Source organism: Vespa mandarinia, chromosome 19 (genome assembly GCF_050613455.1).
Source record: "Vespa mandarinia isolate Hongniang chromosome 19, ASM5061345v1, whole genome shotgun sequence".
Lineage (NCBI taxonomy): Eukaryota > Metazoa > Arthropoda > Insecta > Hymenoptera > Vespidae > Vespa > Vespa mandarinia.
This window is the reverse complement of record NC_140828.1, coordinates 3,867,374-3,880,963: the sequence shown is the minus strand read 5'-3', so window position 1 is coordinate 3,880,963 and position 13,590 is coordinate 3,867,374. Positions and strand designations below refer to the sequence as shown.

General features: G+C 33.6%; 2 protein-coding genes across 3 annotated transcripts; one reads left to right on the top strand and one right to left on the bottom strand.

Annotated features, from left to right (window-relative positions):
* Window positions 1-214: 214 nt before the first annotated feature.
* Window positions 215-4,110, bottom strand: LOC118449310 (uncharacterized). Its single transcript, XM_035883724.2, has 3 exons — window positions 3,950-4,110; window positions 1,018-2,965; window positions 215-826 (listed from the first exon to the last, which is right to left on the bottom strand). The coding sequence occupies exons 1-3, from the start codon at window positions 3,950-3,952 to the stop codon at window positions 480-482; spliced, it is 2,298 nt and encodes a 765-aa protein (XP_035739617.2). The 5' UTR covers window positions 3,953-4,110; the 3' UTR covers window positions 215-479.
* On the top strand, window positions 3,543-10,154 carry LOC118449311 (organic solute transporter subunit alpha). 2 transcript variants are annotated; one of them, XM_085662714.1, is made up of 6 exons: window positions 3,543-3,691; window positions 6,927-7,122; window positions 7,524-7,755; window positions 7,814-7,970; window positions 8,136-8,276; window positions 8,713-10,154. In XM_085662714.1, exons 2-6 carry the CDS (start codon window positions 6,980-6,982, stop codon window positions 8,907-8,909), a joined length of 870 nt encoding a protein of 289 aa, XP_085518840.1. In that variant the 5' UTR covers window positions 3,543-3,691; window positions 6,927-6,979; the 3' UTR covers window positions 8,910-10,154. The 2 variants fall into 2 exon arrangements, with proteins under 2 accessions (XP_085518840.1, XP_085518839.1); XM_085662713.1 differs by lacking the exon at window positions 3,543-3,691 and adding an exon at window positions 4,896-5,172 and having other exon boundaries at window positions 8,713-10,152.
* The last annotated feature ends 3,436 nt before the right edge of the window (window positions 10,155-13,590 follow it).

The window sequence follows — 13,590 nt, the reverse complement described above, 5'->3', positions numbered from 1 at the left end:
GAATATATATCTTCCTTCGATCTCTCCTTCGAATTTCATTTCTTTCTTCTGAACTCGACTCGAATGACTCATAATATTTAGAGATTAATAAATCCCTTTATTATTATACCAGGTTGATTGACAAATAAGTATGGAGTTAATTATAATAAAAACGTATTTCATTAATATCATTTTAATACTTATTCAACATTAATAACAATAATGATGATGATGATGACAATAATTACAATTTATAAAATTAAAAAACCATGATAATCTTAAGATACGTAGCGTTAATTTAACATAAACTTGGGCGTTATATATACGAGGCGTATAAATATGATAAAATAATTTCTTATATACAGTATTACATAATAAAATGGTTATTAACAATCGTCGTGTATAATAAATAGAAGAGATACTTTCTAAGCAAGTGCCATATAACGTGTCCATTTCACTCGTGTTATATAACGCTTTCTCTCTCGCTCTTTCTCTCATATTCAAGGTACAGTTACCGGCAAAAACCTTGACCTGTCGCCAACTTTTGGTTGAAATCTTAAATCGATCTTCTCGCTACCATCCTCGCCAACTTCGAGAAACGTGTTCCAATCTACTAAAAAGTATAAACCATTTTTTCTTTTGGTTGGTAAAACAGGATCTGGTGCTCGTGTACTTCCACCAAATGAACTTTCTAAATCTAATAAATTTTTATTGGTTGTGGTCGATGTTGTCGTCGTGGATGTTGGTTCCGATTTCATTTTCGTCGTTTCCGTTGCTGTATCCGATTCGACGGGAGCTTTTACAGAATTCGATGTCGTAGTCGGTTCTTCCGTCGTTTCTGTCGATTCTAATGAAAAAAGGATTAGATCGTTTATTAGAAATGCGCATACAGTGCAAACTACGTTTGAATTGAATTTTTCTTTTTAGAGAAATTTTAATTACTTGTCATTTTTTCTTTGCCCTTTCCCCCACCTAAATCATTAGATAGTTTGCACATCATGCTATTATAAGATAATCAATTGAAGATATATCAATTACCAGTTTCTGAGATCGTACTCGATTCGGTAGAATTCTCTACACTCGTCGAACTTTGAGTATCCTCTTCCTGTCTCTTCACTTCATTTTTAAGATCCTCGTTATAGACCCTAATAATTTCTTCTAAACTCAAAGGATCTGGACCACTGGACAAAGTCTTTGTATTCTTTAATAAATCTGTAGCAGCTTTTTGAAAATCCTTAACATCAGCTTTACCTTGTTGAACCAATTTAACCGTATCTAAAAGTTCATTGATCTTCGATCTTTGATTCTCATCCTTAAAAGTCGTTTCGTGTGGCTTGAAAACGTGATATTTGGATTTGCTCTCTTCCAAAGTATAATTAATTGAATTTTTGTTATTCCTACGAGAATTCGAGATCAATCCAATATTTTCTAATATCGTTCTCATGTTAACGGGAACAACTTCGATCACCGATGGAACCTCCGTTTTCATAGCCTTGAATTGCCTTTTATGACCAAGTCCAAATCTCGCGAAAAATTCTCTCATCTCTTCGTCTTGTACACTGGACGAAGTCGGCAAAGGCTTAAAACTTTTGTACAAATTCGTAGGTACCCGATCGGTGGTTACGGTAATAGTTACGTTAGGTCTTTGATCATTAGAACTTTGAAGGCCAAATCTTTGAAAGAGTAATCGCACATCGGGCGTTAAATTTTCCATACCTTTGTTCAAATCAAAATGACCAACCTCGAAAGTATTTTGATCTGCGATCGATGGCGAATCCGTATTAGATGTTGCTAGAGGGGATGTTGTATGGGAATAAACTATGCCATTTGCGTTAGGAATCTTTGATCGTTCATATTGAACGTTGTAAATATTTTTATTTTCGTCGAAAAGATTTTCAATGTTTTTTTCGTTGTCAGGACGCAAACCGATTGAAGCTAATAAATTCATAACCTGTTGTCTCATTGGTTCGGTCCAAGTTCTCTCGGTCGACGTACTACTCGTTGCTCCACGAAATCCACCAGAATTTAAAACCAACGTTGTATTTAATTTCGATGTTTGAGAATTCAATGAGAGCGGAGTTACAAATATCGTCGATGATTTATCATCTTGTTGAATTTCGGGATATTTCGTGACCGTTTTACTGACCGTCGGATTCTCGAGCTTTTCATTTGGAATATTTTGAGGCGGTGGGGCATGATAACGCCATTGATCTGAATAAAGAATATCTTGTTTGGATTTAGACGGAGTCAAATCGATCGTTAATTCCTCGGTAGTTGATTTCTCGTTGTCGTTCTTTTTATCAAGAACCTGATTGATATCTTGAATCTGATAATTATCTACAGTAGTAACGGTGGTGGTAGGAAAAATAATATCATCATCGATCGTTGTCGTTTCTTGATTAGTATAACGTTTATTTTCCAAGTTCTCCAAGTTGAAACTAAATCTAATCGGCGCTAATCCAGGAGTTAGAGTCTCCTTTAATAACGATTCTTTAGGTCGTACCTCCGAATAAATTTCTCGATGATTTTTGTATCGATTTTTTTCTACGAAATTGTCGATCGATTCCGACGATCCACTATTTTCTTTCGATCGATCATTGTTGAAAACCATTTCAAGACGTTCACCACTGGTTGAGTCCGATATCATTTGGACTATCGGCGGTTTTGTGTATAAATCTTTTAAATTTTCCGATGATTCTCTTGCTTTGTACGGTAAAACGATCATTAGAGCTCTCTGATACATTTTCCGTCCTTTTTCGATCTTATCTTTATTTCCATACGCTTCTAAATCCTTCGACGTGATATTGTATAAAATCTCTACGATATCGCTTCGAGATAATCGAGGCAAACTTGGATTTTCATTGATCAATCTTTCAACTTCGTTGATCGTTCGATTGATCGAATCTTCCACTTGGAATATCGATGGAAGTTCCATCGATTCGACATGATTTAGACCAAAAAATAAGAGTACGTAGAAAATAGGGATCTGAAAAGTAATTTTGTTTAATTAATGTACTATAGATCAAATTGAACGATTACATTTAATTCCGAAGATCGATAGATGTGTCAGAATCTTCTCCTTACTCATACGACGATTGAAATGTGTGAAACGCGTATTGTCCTTGAAATAGATAATTGTCAAATCGATGTTTCTACTATTATTATTATTAGAATTACATGATCAATTTTTAGGCGCATTATTTTCCATATTCATAAACATCTCTCATAAAATATCCTTGGACTGAACTAACCGATCGAGAAAGTACTGTTAGTCGATCCAGCGCGCGCACACCGTCTTTGATCCTTGTACTGACATAGATAATTATACGCGCGAGTCAACGACGATTTTTTCTTTTTCCTTTTTTCCCTTTTGCACTAGATTATCGGTCCATGACGCGTATTTCTCTCTCTCTCTCTCTCTCTCTCTCTCTCTCTCTCTCTCTCTCTCTCTCTCTCTCTCTCTGTGCGAAAGACATTTTCGAGATATTTACGAAATATTTCTTTTCATTCATTCACGTTGGTAATTCAGTTATATATCTTTCTTCGTTTCATGTTGAAACGTTTAATGTATATGGTCCGGTGGAATGAAAGAAAACTACGTTAAAATTAGATACGGAGAACGAGTCAGAAGATGAGGATTCTCGAAAACGAAAGTGAACTTTCATCCTCGACGATTTCAGCGGTTATTACGGTACGCGACTGTTTCTTTTCGGTGAGTCTTTTTCTTTATAAATATAAAATATCTATCAATCGTTTTTAAATCGATATCCTATCCTTATTAATATCTATAGTGTATATTAATTATTCGAAATAATGCATTGGAAACTTTTTAAGATTATTACGAATAAAAATAAAGGAATATTGTTTGAGATGAGACGTGAAAAAGAAAAGAAAAGAAACAAGAGAATTTTCTAGGAAAATCCTCGTGAGATCGATAAGAAAAGTATGGAAAGGAAAAAGAAAAACTTACCATTGCTAGGAGCGATCGATCGCAAAAGCAATCGTGAACTGACCGTACGACTTAAGAACCTACTTTCAAACTCTCTCTCTTCTTACTTTGCCACTTGATTCTCTCTTCGCTCGTCCTATCGTTGCACTCACGCACGTTCGACTGTCGTCCGAGCTTCCTTTCCACCTGTCTCATACTCGATCGGCGATCGCTATCTATCCATCTCCTCTTCTTTCTTGTTTAGGCATTGCAACGTGACATAAAAGACGAATCGTCATCAAGGTTTTCTTTAAGGAAACGTTTCTCCGCTAATTCTTGATATTATTCTCATCTCGAAAGTGAATATCTCTCGAAAGGGACATCGCTTTCTTCAGACGGTTTTTCTTTACATTTTCACATAATTTACCTTTAATGAAATACATATTATTTTCAATCGTTCGTGCTGCGTATATTATTTATTTAATCGTTTATAAATAATTGGTCTGTTTGATATGAAAAAACATTTACGATATATAAAGAAAAAATCTTTTTATATTCAAATAAATATTAATTTGCGTTAATCTGCATTATCGATCATAGATGTTCTCTTTATCTGTTTATTTTCCTACTATCGGTAAGTCAGTATCGAATAATCGACGGAGTGATAATAATCATTTAATTATAATATCTTTTTCTTTCGGTCCTTTTAATAATTTAAAATGTATAATATAGTTGCTTGATAAAAAATAAACAATTATACGCATTATTATATTATTATATTTATTGATCGATGAATATGCGGAATGGTCATCATTAACATTAAATATCTTATTAAAAAAGTATCTATCTTAGTTGTCAATGAGAATTAGAGAATTATATCGTAAAGTCTAAACGCGTGTTAAAGAAAAATTAAAGCGTCATAAGTGAAAATATTTCAAGATAAGTCGTTGCAACATCGCTACTTAGTGGTGGTAAAAGTGGGGAGTCACTCTCACCGTTAGTGATCGTGTCCCGGTCCGACCGACTCGCCTTTTCGATCTTACCAGACGCGAGTTTGCTTTGTCGAGTTTGTCGAACTTTCCATGTCGAAGATCCATACAGGGTTTGAAAAAATTCAAACAGTTTTCGAATATTGGCTATCGTTCCTGATTAATTTCTATAGTAGAAGATCGATTGATCGAATTATACGATGGAAATTTTCGAGAATCGTTCGAACTTTGATTGCGATCTCGATTATGTGCCCTCTGCGATCGAGCATGTAGAAAGTAAGTTTCTTTTCTATTTTTATAACTCCTTAGTCTAACTCTCCGACTCTTCCTCTTTATTTCTTTTTCGATAAAATGAATGAATGTTATATGAGTAAAATTAATATAAAAAATCTCAATTTAAAAATTATTGAAATTTAGAAGAATGAATTATTCAACGGAATAATGTTATTCCTATTTTCAATTGTAATTTTCTTTTATTTGGATCAAGAATTTACGATATGAAATGAACGATATTTCGCTTCGTCGCTACGTCTGAGTTGTGTATGGCTAAAAAGTTATATCGATAAATCATTTTTACTTAATAACATAAACAACTTACATTTGATAATCTTCCAAAAGTATTACGAAAATTTGATTGCAAATACCACTGTGCTTATGAAATGATATCTATCGATTCTAAACGTAAATAGACTGAAAAAAGATAAATAAATTAAATTATATGAAACATTATTATCGATTCAAGAAAAAATATGTACTTTATTATCTTAATACAATGTTACTTTTTACAATATAATATTTTTACCGCGTTCGACTTAAGTCGAGAAAACATTTTATTCCATTCGACGTATGGAAAGTTCATAATCATTGTTATCATATTACACATTTAAATACAGCATTGACACAATTATTGTTTCTTTTTCTTCTTCTTTTTTGTCTTATTTTTTTCTCATTTTTTCATTTTTTGCATCTCCTATGGAAGGCATATACGAGTGACACGCGCTTTGGTGAAAGTTCTCCTTCGAGTTTATATTTAATTTTACACTTCGCATAAATGCACGATTATATACTTACGTATATATAAATTTTTTAAAAAGGAAGTATCCCCGACATGAAAACCTATACAATCCACGCACAGAATGTTTAATTAAAAAGATGAAAAATCCCGTAGTAGAAAAATTTATCTCGTAATAAAAAAATTTATTCTTGTCGGAGGATAAAATTACCGGGAGCAAAAATATAAATCACTTGTGTGTCTCACAAGAGATTACGGATAAGATCTTTCACAACTTTTTCTTTTCTTCCTCATTAGTATTTATTCTTTACATAAATCGTTTCTGTTTCTTTTTCCGATAGTATATATCTCGTTTTTGTTCATTCGTTCTTCACTTTCTTTTTTTCGTTTCACGAGCTCTGCCATCTACTTGTAAAGCAAAAGAGCCAGAATTATCGAATTATGTGCTTTCACCAAGTGATTTGGTCGAATTATCTTTGCGTATAGTGTTTTGAAATATATTTTCATTGATTTGATACGAAAGTTAATATAATTTTCCAATAAAAATTCCGCAGTATTACAAAATCGTATATATCTATTTAAAATTAAACATATTATAGAAAAGAATAAGAAAATTATTCTAATGCATTTCAAAAAATGGCGCATTTGTGCATATATATGTATATATATATATATATATATATATATATACATATAATTTAAATTAATTTGTTGGAAATTTATGATCATCGTTAATCGTACAAAAAAAATAGTAGCCAGAAATATCAAATAAAACGATATCGTCTATCGTAATCGTACTTTTCTATATTTTAATAATGTATCTCGTCAATTGCTTGAAAAAAAAATCTTATCTTATCATTTTATCTATCTTCAATAGAAAACAATTATAAATTAGTTATATGATGGTCTTCGCTGAATATATGTTAATCCTGAAAAACTTATTTATTTATTTTTTTTTCCTAAATACAATTATTCGCTGATTTAACAACCATTTGATATTTTACATTTTTTGTTTTAGGTTTAGGTACATTTGCAATTGTCCTGGTATGCATTGGAGCAATATTTTCAACTATGACGTTATACTTGGCTATAGATGCTACTTACAACGTTCTTTCGCAAAAAGAAACGGTTCTTTACAAATCTAATGTCATTAGCATTTTCTCGATATATCCGATAGCGAGTATTTGCAGTTTGATAGCGATAGCGATGCCAAGGTATAGACGATAACGTTTTATTAATGTATTCCATTAATTTATAATTGAGCACTATTTTATTATAATTTATTAATTTCTCATTATAATAATGTAGCTTTTAAAAACTAAACGTCGATAGACGGACAAAGTGACAGATAAAATAAATGTGTGCGTGAATAAGAGAGCTCGAACTCTCTAAATGAAAAATTCTTGTTACTCGAGAGTCTATTTTATGATGACAGTCGCCTAAAAAAATGTCATTCGAAAAATCTTTTCGGTCGACCTTTCTTTCCAGCACGAGAATTGCGAGGTGGAAGGGGGGAAAAGGGAAAAAAAGGAAATAGGGATGACGGTGGGACATTTGTCACGAGAGTAAGATTCATGAATCCTCTTTAACAGTTCTTTCTATTGTTCTATTTTAGGGCACAATTATTATCGGAGGCGGTCACTCAAGTTTTCTTGACAGTGTCTTTTTATCGTCTGTATCTTCTTCTTATCGATGTTGGTCGTCGAAAAATAACAAAAGCGCCCTCATTAATGTTGAAAGTTGGCCCTTGCTGTTGCTGGCCATGCTTACCCTTTCCTAATCTCGATATGATAGATTCTCGTTTAACTTGGATTCGATTGATTATTCTTCAACTTCCTATTATACAGGTATATATTTGTGCGTCGTCTATCTTGTATTTCTTTAATCTTGAAAATTCTTTTTCAGGGTTTACTATACTTCATCATGCTAATTATGGCTTTGGACGAACGATATACATTACCAATGTACTCTGAATGGTTTCAACCATTCATTGTGATTAGTATACTATTTGCATTGTATGGTTTAACGATCACCACAAAAAGTCTACATGCCGTAGCTCCAGGTATATCCTTCTGTTATTCACGTATGCGTGTGTTTGTGCGACGATGACGAAATTTGAGGAACGATTAGTCGACCACACGCGTGAAGACAGGAAGCAATTTTTAAATAGGGTGGAAAAGTGGTGTCCGATGTTAATGGAAATAAATGCTTTTTCTTTTTCCAACAGAAGCCAAACTGAACTTTAAGACTATGGTGTCTCAGATGGTCTTGATGTTTTCCAAAGCCCAAGCTGGTATTATTAGGATTCTCATTTATACCGGCATCTTTCCTTGCAGGCCACCATTGTCACCGAAAATTTATTCCAATGGTAAATTTATTACATAATAACTATGTAGGCGATAGTCCATTGGAATGTGGACGAGAAAAAATGAACAGGCTAATGAAACTGATAGAGAAACGGGAAATCGAATGATCGATTAAGATATTCTATTGAGTTAGCCAATAAATAATGTCAGTATTTTTTATTGAAAATTCAATTGAAAATTCAGTTGAAAATTCTGATGATAATAATAAAGATAATATCAGACTTATCAGATAATATTATTATTTTACTATTTATATAATATCAGATTTTTCAGATAGTATTCTTTTGCTATTTCAAAACTTTTTAACGTTAGTATATTTTCATATATAGTATACTTTCGTAACGTTAGTATATAGAAAGAAAATCGAGCTTGTTAGAATTTGTCGCGAATCTTTCGTTTCTGATAATCGCCACTTTCTCTGACTTGTCCTTATTTCAGTGACGCAAAATACCCTGATGCTAATCGAAATGCTGCTGCTCTGTGTTGCGGCGAGATATCTTTATTATGTCGACCTGGAAGGAAAAAAAAATTCGTTGACGACAGATCGGCCAAAAGACAAGCCGCACAGTATGACGAATAACAAGGACTTACCTGAACAAGTTTCAACAAAGATCGCTATTGTGTATAAATCCTAAATAATAAGAACAATCTTTCTTTGTTTCAAGAGGAATAGAGAGAGAGAGAGAGAGAGAGAGAGAGAGAGAGAGAGAGAGAGAGAGAGAGAGAGAAAGAGAGAGAGAGAGAGAGAGAGAGAAAGAGAGACTTTTTTTAAATCTTTTAGCCGCTGAATATGCAATTCTTCGATCGAATCTTACCTTGGAAAAATTCTTACTTTAGTGTCGTTAGTATTTCTTCTACATAAAAATAGATGCACTTTTTTTTATAGATTGTTAATAATTTTTACTAAGTAGTTGAATTTTTATTAAAAGACAAATAAGTGATCTTCTATAAAAAGAAAACTTATAGGCACGTTCCTATATGACAAAGTAAATTATTTCTTACTTAGCAAAGCATATACTGATGTTTATTAATCTTACCGAGATAATTTACAATTAGTACGAAACCTATAAAAAGAAAGAGATCCCCTAAAAGATGAATCGTATTTATTCCATTTTATACTTCCTTTTTATACTAGATACACTTTTTTATAGTACTGGTAAAAAAGAGAAGAAATAGAAAAAATGTGTGATACCTAACGATTAAGGAAAAAAGCGACGATCTGTAAATTATTATAGAATAATGCCTATATTATAATAATTAATAAGTCTTGGTAAAAAGCAAAATTGTCCATTCAAAAAATAAAGGGAGATAAAATGTTTATATTCTCCAGTACGAAGATTATCGCGAAATAAAAAAAGGAGAGAGGACTCGCAGCCAAATGTTTTTCGAGTTTCTTCTTGCAGACGAAAAGAAAGGATGGAGATACTTAAGTACTTGGTGACGGATGGTGAAATTCGAGAATATAACTTTGCATTATCAGTTGGAGAACTTTCGGGGTCTCGCGTCCTTGAAAGGAAAAAAGTCTGAACTCTGATGTATCTTGACGAAGGAGCCAGGAAATGGCGTATAAGATAAATGTAGAACTTCTGATAATGCAGCCACTTCTTTGGCCATTATCTCCGACATTACCTTCGAGCTCGACGATTGGATTTATTTTATTGCCGACGAAAGTTTATAAGAGAAAGAGAGACTCGACTTTTAGCGAGATTTTGTTTCTTTCTTTTCGTCGAATGCTCATCCTTATTTTAAAACTTTATAACCTTTGATATCATACGTTTTAAAGTGGCTTAATACACAAATATACGAATGTTGTAAATAATTGTTTAATAGTAATATATCATAGTATAATATGGAGTATAATAATATATTATAATATGGATTTGAAAGGTATATTTAAAATATATTTAATATAGATTATAATATAGTAATATAGTATTAGATATATATATATATATATATATATATATATATAATATATATAGATGACAGTCAAGAAATTATTTCATATATTAAAATTAGAATTCAACTACATATCGTGTCTTTAAGCATGCCGCAAGGAAAGATTTTCCCGATAGGCATAAAGATCTTGAAAAAAGAAGATAGAGAAAGAAAGAGGGAGAGAGAAAGAGAGAGACAAAGAGAGACAAAGAATATATATGCGTATATAAATGATAGGAGAAAAGCATCGAATTCGTTTTTACCCAAAGTTCTTCGATTCTCCAAGCTCGAATAGAACGACAGAACATGGTAAACGTTTATCGTGAAGCATCTAAAAAGAGAGAAAGGAAGGAAAGAGAGAGGAGGGGGTTGGGGAAGGGCAGAGGACGTTACACGGCGGTCCTCAAGTATACCTTGTACCCCCTCATTTTTCGAGCGATTTGAAAGGACCACTACCTACCTACCTGCAGAGTCTGACCCACGAAAACTACAAAACGCGTTCTCCTCCTCTTCCTCCTCTATTTCTTCTTCTTTTTTCTTTTTCCATCTTTCTTTCAGCATCTTCCTCTGTCTCCCTCTCTCTCTCTCTCTCTCTCACTCTCTCTCTCTCTCTCCCTCTCTCTTTCTTTCTCCCTCTCATTCCTCGTTCAGCAGCCGCGAACCCTCTTCTTTTTTCTGCTCCGTGATCACGATCGAGCTTTAGAGGCATAATAGATTTAACAGTTCCCTTCGTAGGATATTGGTTTAAAGGGGGTAAAGAAATTTCTTCTTCGGTTCGTTTCACCTTCTCTCTTCAACCTAGTTCCAAGTATCGCGGCTGGACCAAGTTGATTTTTCTTCGGAAATTTGTCGCCGCCGAAGGGGCCCTCCGTTTTACGACGTCCCTTTTTCAAGGATTCCTTGCAATCTTTCTCTTTCTCTCTCTCTCTCTCTCTTACTCTTGCTCTCTATCTCTTGAACCAAGCAATATGATAGATGCCGCTGTGGGCAATTTGAAGAATCACAGCATCGTAACTCCAAAATAATAGATTGATAATTCAGTGCGGGACTAATTAAGGCAGCAAGGGTCTTCGAATCTATAGGCCAAATTGTTTCCTAACGTTGAGATTCCTTCTCTCTCGGGCTTATTGATCTCGAGACTAAATAACCTTGAGGGCCGAGACAGCTCGAAGAGGTCTTTTTGCGAAGGTGGAGTAGAAAATAACTGACAAAGGTATTTTGCTAGCTAATGAGCCGGCGAATCTGTCGAGGCTTTAACGTAATCATTTTTCTGATATATAACAGACATTTATTATTATTTCATGTGTGTAAGTCAAATTGTAAATGAGTTTTGCAAAATTTATTGACACGTGCAATTAATTTTCTTAATTGATTTTAGGAATTAGAAAGAGAAAGAGAAGGATGTTTCGTAAAAGTTTGATGAGCTTTTCAAAGTAGGTATTCAAAATACTTGAGGATTTACTCGTCGATTTATCTGGAAGTGCCACTTCGTAGTTACTCCAGCGTGAGGATAACTGTCATTATCGTACAGGCTACTGTTGCTGCTGGCTCTCTTTAGGATTTTCAGGATCGTAGAGAGAGAGAGAGAGAGAGACGCATAGCCATGTGCTGCACGCGCGAGAAATCGGAAAACGCTTCCCGTGACCGTCGACATATGGCACGCGGCTAGACTTTATCTTAAGGAGAAAATATACTTTCGGAGGCGAGCCTTCCGTGAGTCTTGGAAATATTGGACCTGCTGAAAGAAGATTCCATCCACCTTTTTGTACTATTTTATGAGAAAAGAAAAAGAAACTTTTTTTTTATGATATTTTGATTTTCTTGAATTTTTCCATTTGCATATATAAACATTTGAAGAAACTTATTAATATCTATAATAATATTTATGCAATGAATTGTATGCAAATTTAAATTATTTATACCTAATATCGAAAAGAAAAATTTCTAGGAATCATCGATTAGATTCACAACGTACAAAAGCTTTAAATCGAATGAAATGTATAGGTGATAATTAAGCTAACAATAAGATAGAAAAAAGATTATAAGGAATGGGGGAGGATGAGAGAAAGTATCTTGTAGTAAACCGCAAAGATTCATAAAGTAAAGAAAATTTTCTTCGTTTCTTTTCTTCACCCTTGACTATTACTTAATTTACATCTCAGTGGTTACCCACGAGGATGCTTGCGGTTCATTCGAAGATGTTTTTGCAGCTTTCGTGTACTTTACGAGTTGTACGCTCGAAACTTATCTTTCAACGGCAATTACTTGTCTCGGCTCCAAGCAGTTTCTAAAACGACTTCGTATAAAGAATAATGGGCGTTCGTGCAGGTATCGGTCATTAGCTGTTGTACGTTCTATCAGCTGACACCAAGAAACACCAAGAACACGTGCATGAAATTAACCACGAAAATTTCAAATGCTTCGTGTATAGTCATCTCGCGTGCATACAGTTTATAAAGAAAGGAAAAGGACAGAAAAATATCCTGCAAATTACTTTGATTTTGTTGTATAGAAAAGAAAAATTCAATTTCGATTATGGACAAAAAAATTATTTGTAATGCACAGAAATAATTTATTATTTATCTAACAAAGGAGATATTATTTATTATGTTTAATAAATTTGAAAATCAAAGTATCATAAAAGAAGAAGATAGAAAGTTTTTCAAAAGAATTCATCCATGGTGAATTTGAAGATACTATCCTAGAAACTCATAAGATATAATCCAAAAGAAAATATTATAAAATTCGCATAAATTGCTCGGAGGCGATCATTATACTTCGCTTTACAACATTCATAATACGTAAATAACAACGTTGAAGAATTCTGTGGGGGCGTCTTGATACCACCCCAAGCGTTTAGCATATTTTATAAAAGGGTATAGAAGAAAAATAAAGTGAATAGAAATAAAAAAAGAAATAGAAAAAGAGAGAGAGAGAGAGAGAGAGAAAAAGGATGCTCGCTCCCGCTCTCGAATTAAAAATCAAGGATTATGATATTAACTTGAGAGAGAAAAGATGAAGTAGATGAAAAAGAAGAAGAAAAGCTGGACCATCGAGCAATTTTCGGGCAATTTTGTGGCCGACCGCCTTTCCCGCTGCTCCTCCTCATCCTCCTCATCCCTCTCATACTTCTCGTACTCCTTCGAGGCTCACCGAAGGGAAAGGAAATAATGACCAACGCCGTCGGCAACCATATGGTCGTGCGCAACAAAATGTTTCGAACGAGACTCCAAACGTTCTGCCTGTTAAGTATTGACGTACTCCAGATACCACAGCGTCAGCCTCTTCCGGATGATCAATCGAAAGCATCTAGGAAACAAAGAGAAATATTTCTTTCTTATTCGATTTTCTATTAATAATATTTATAATATAATATAA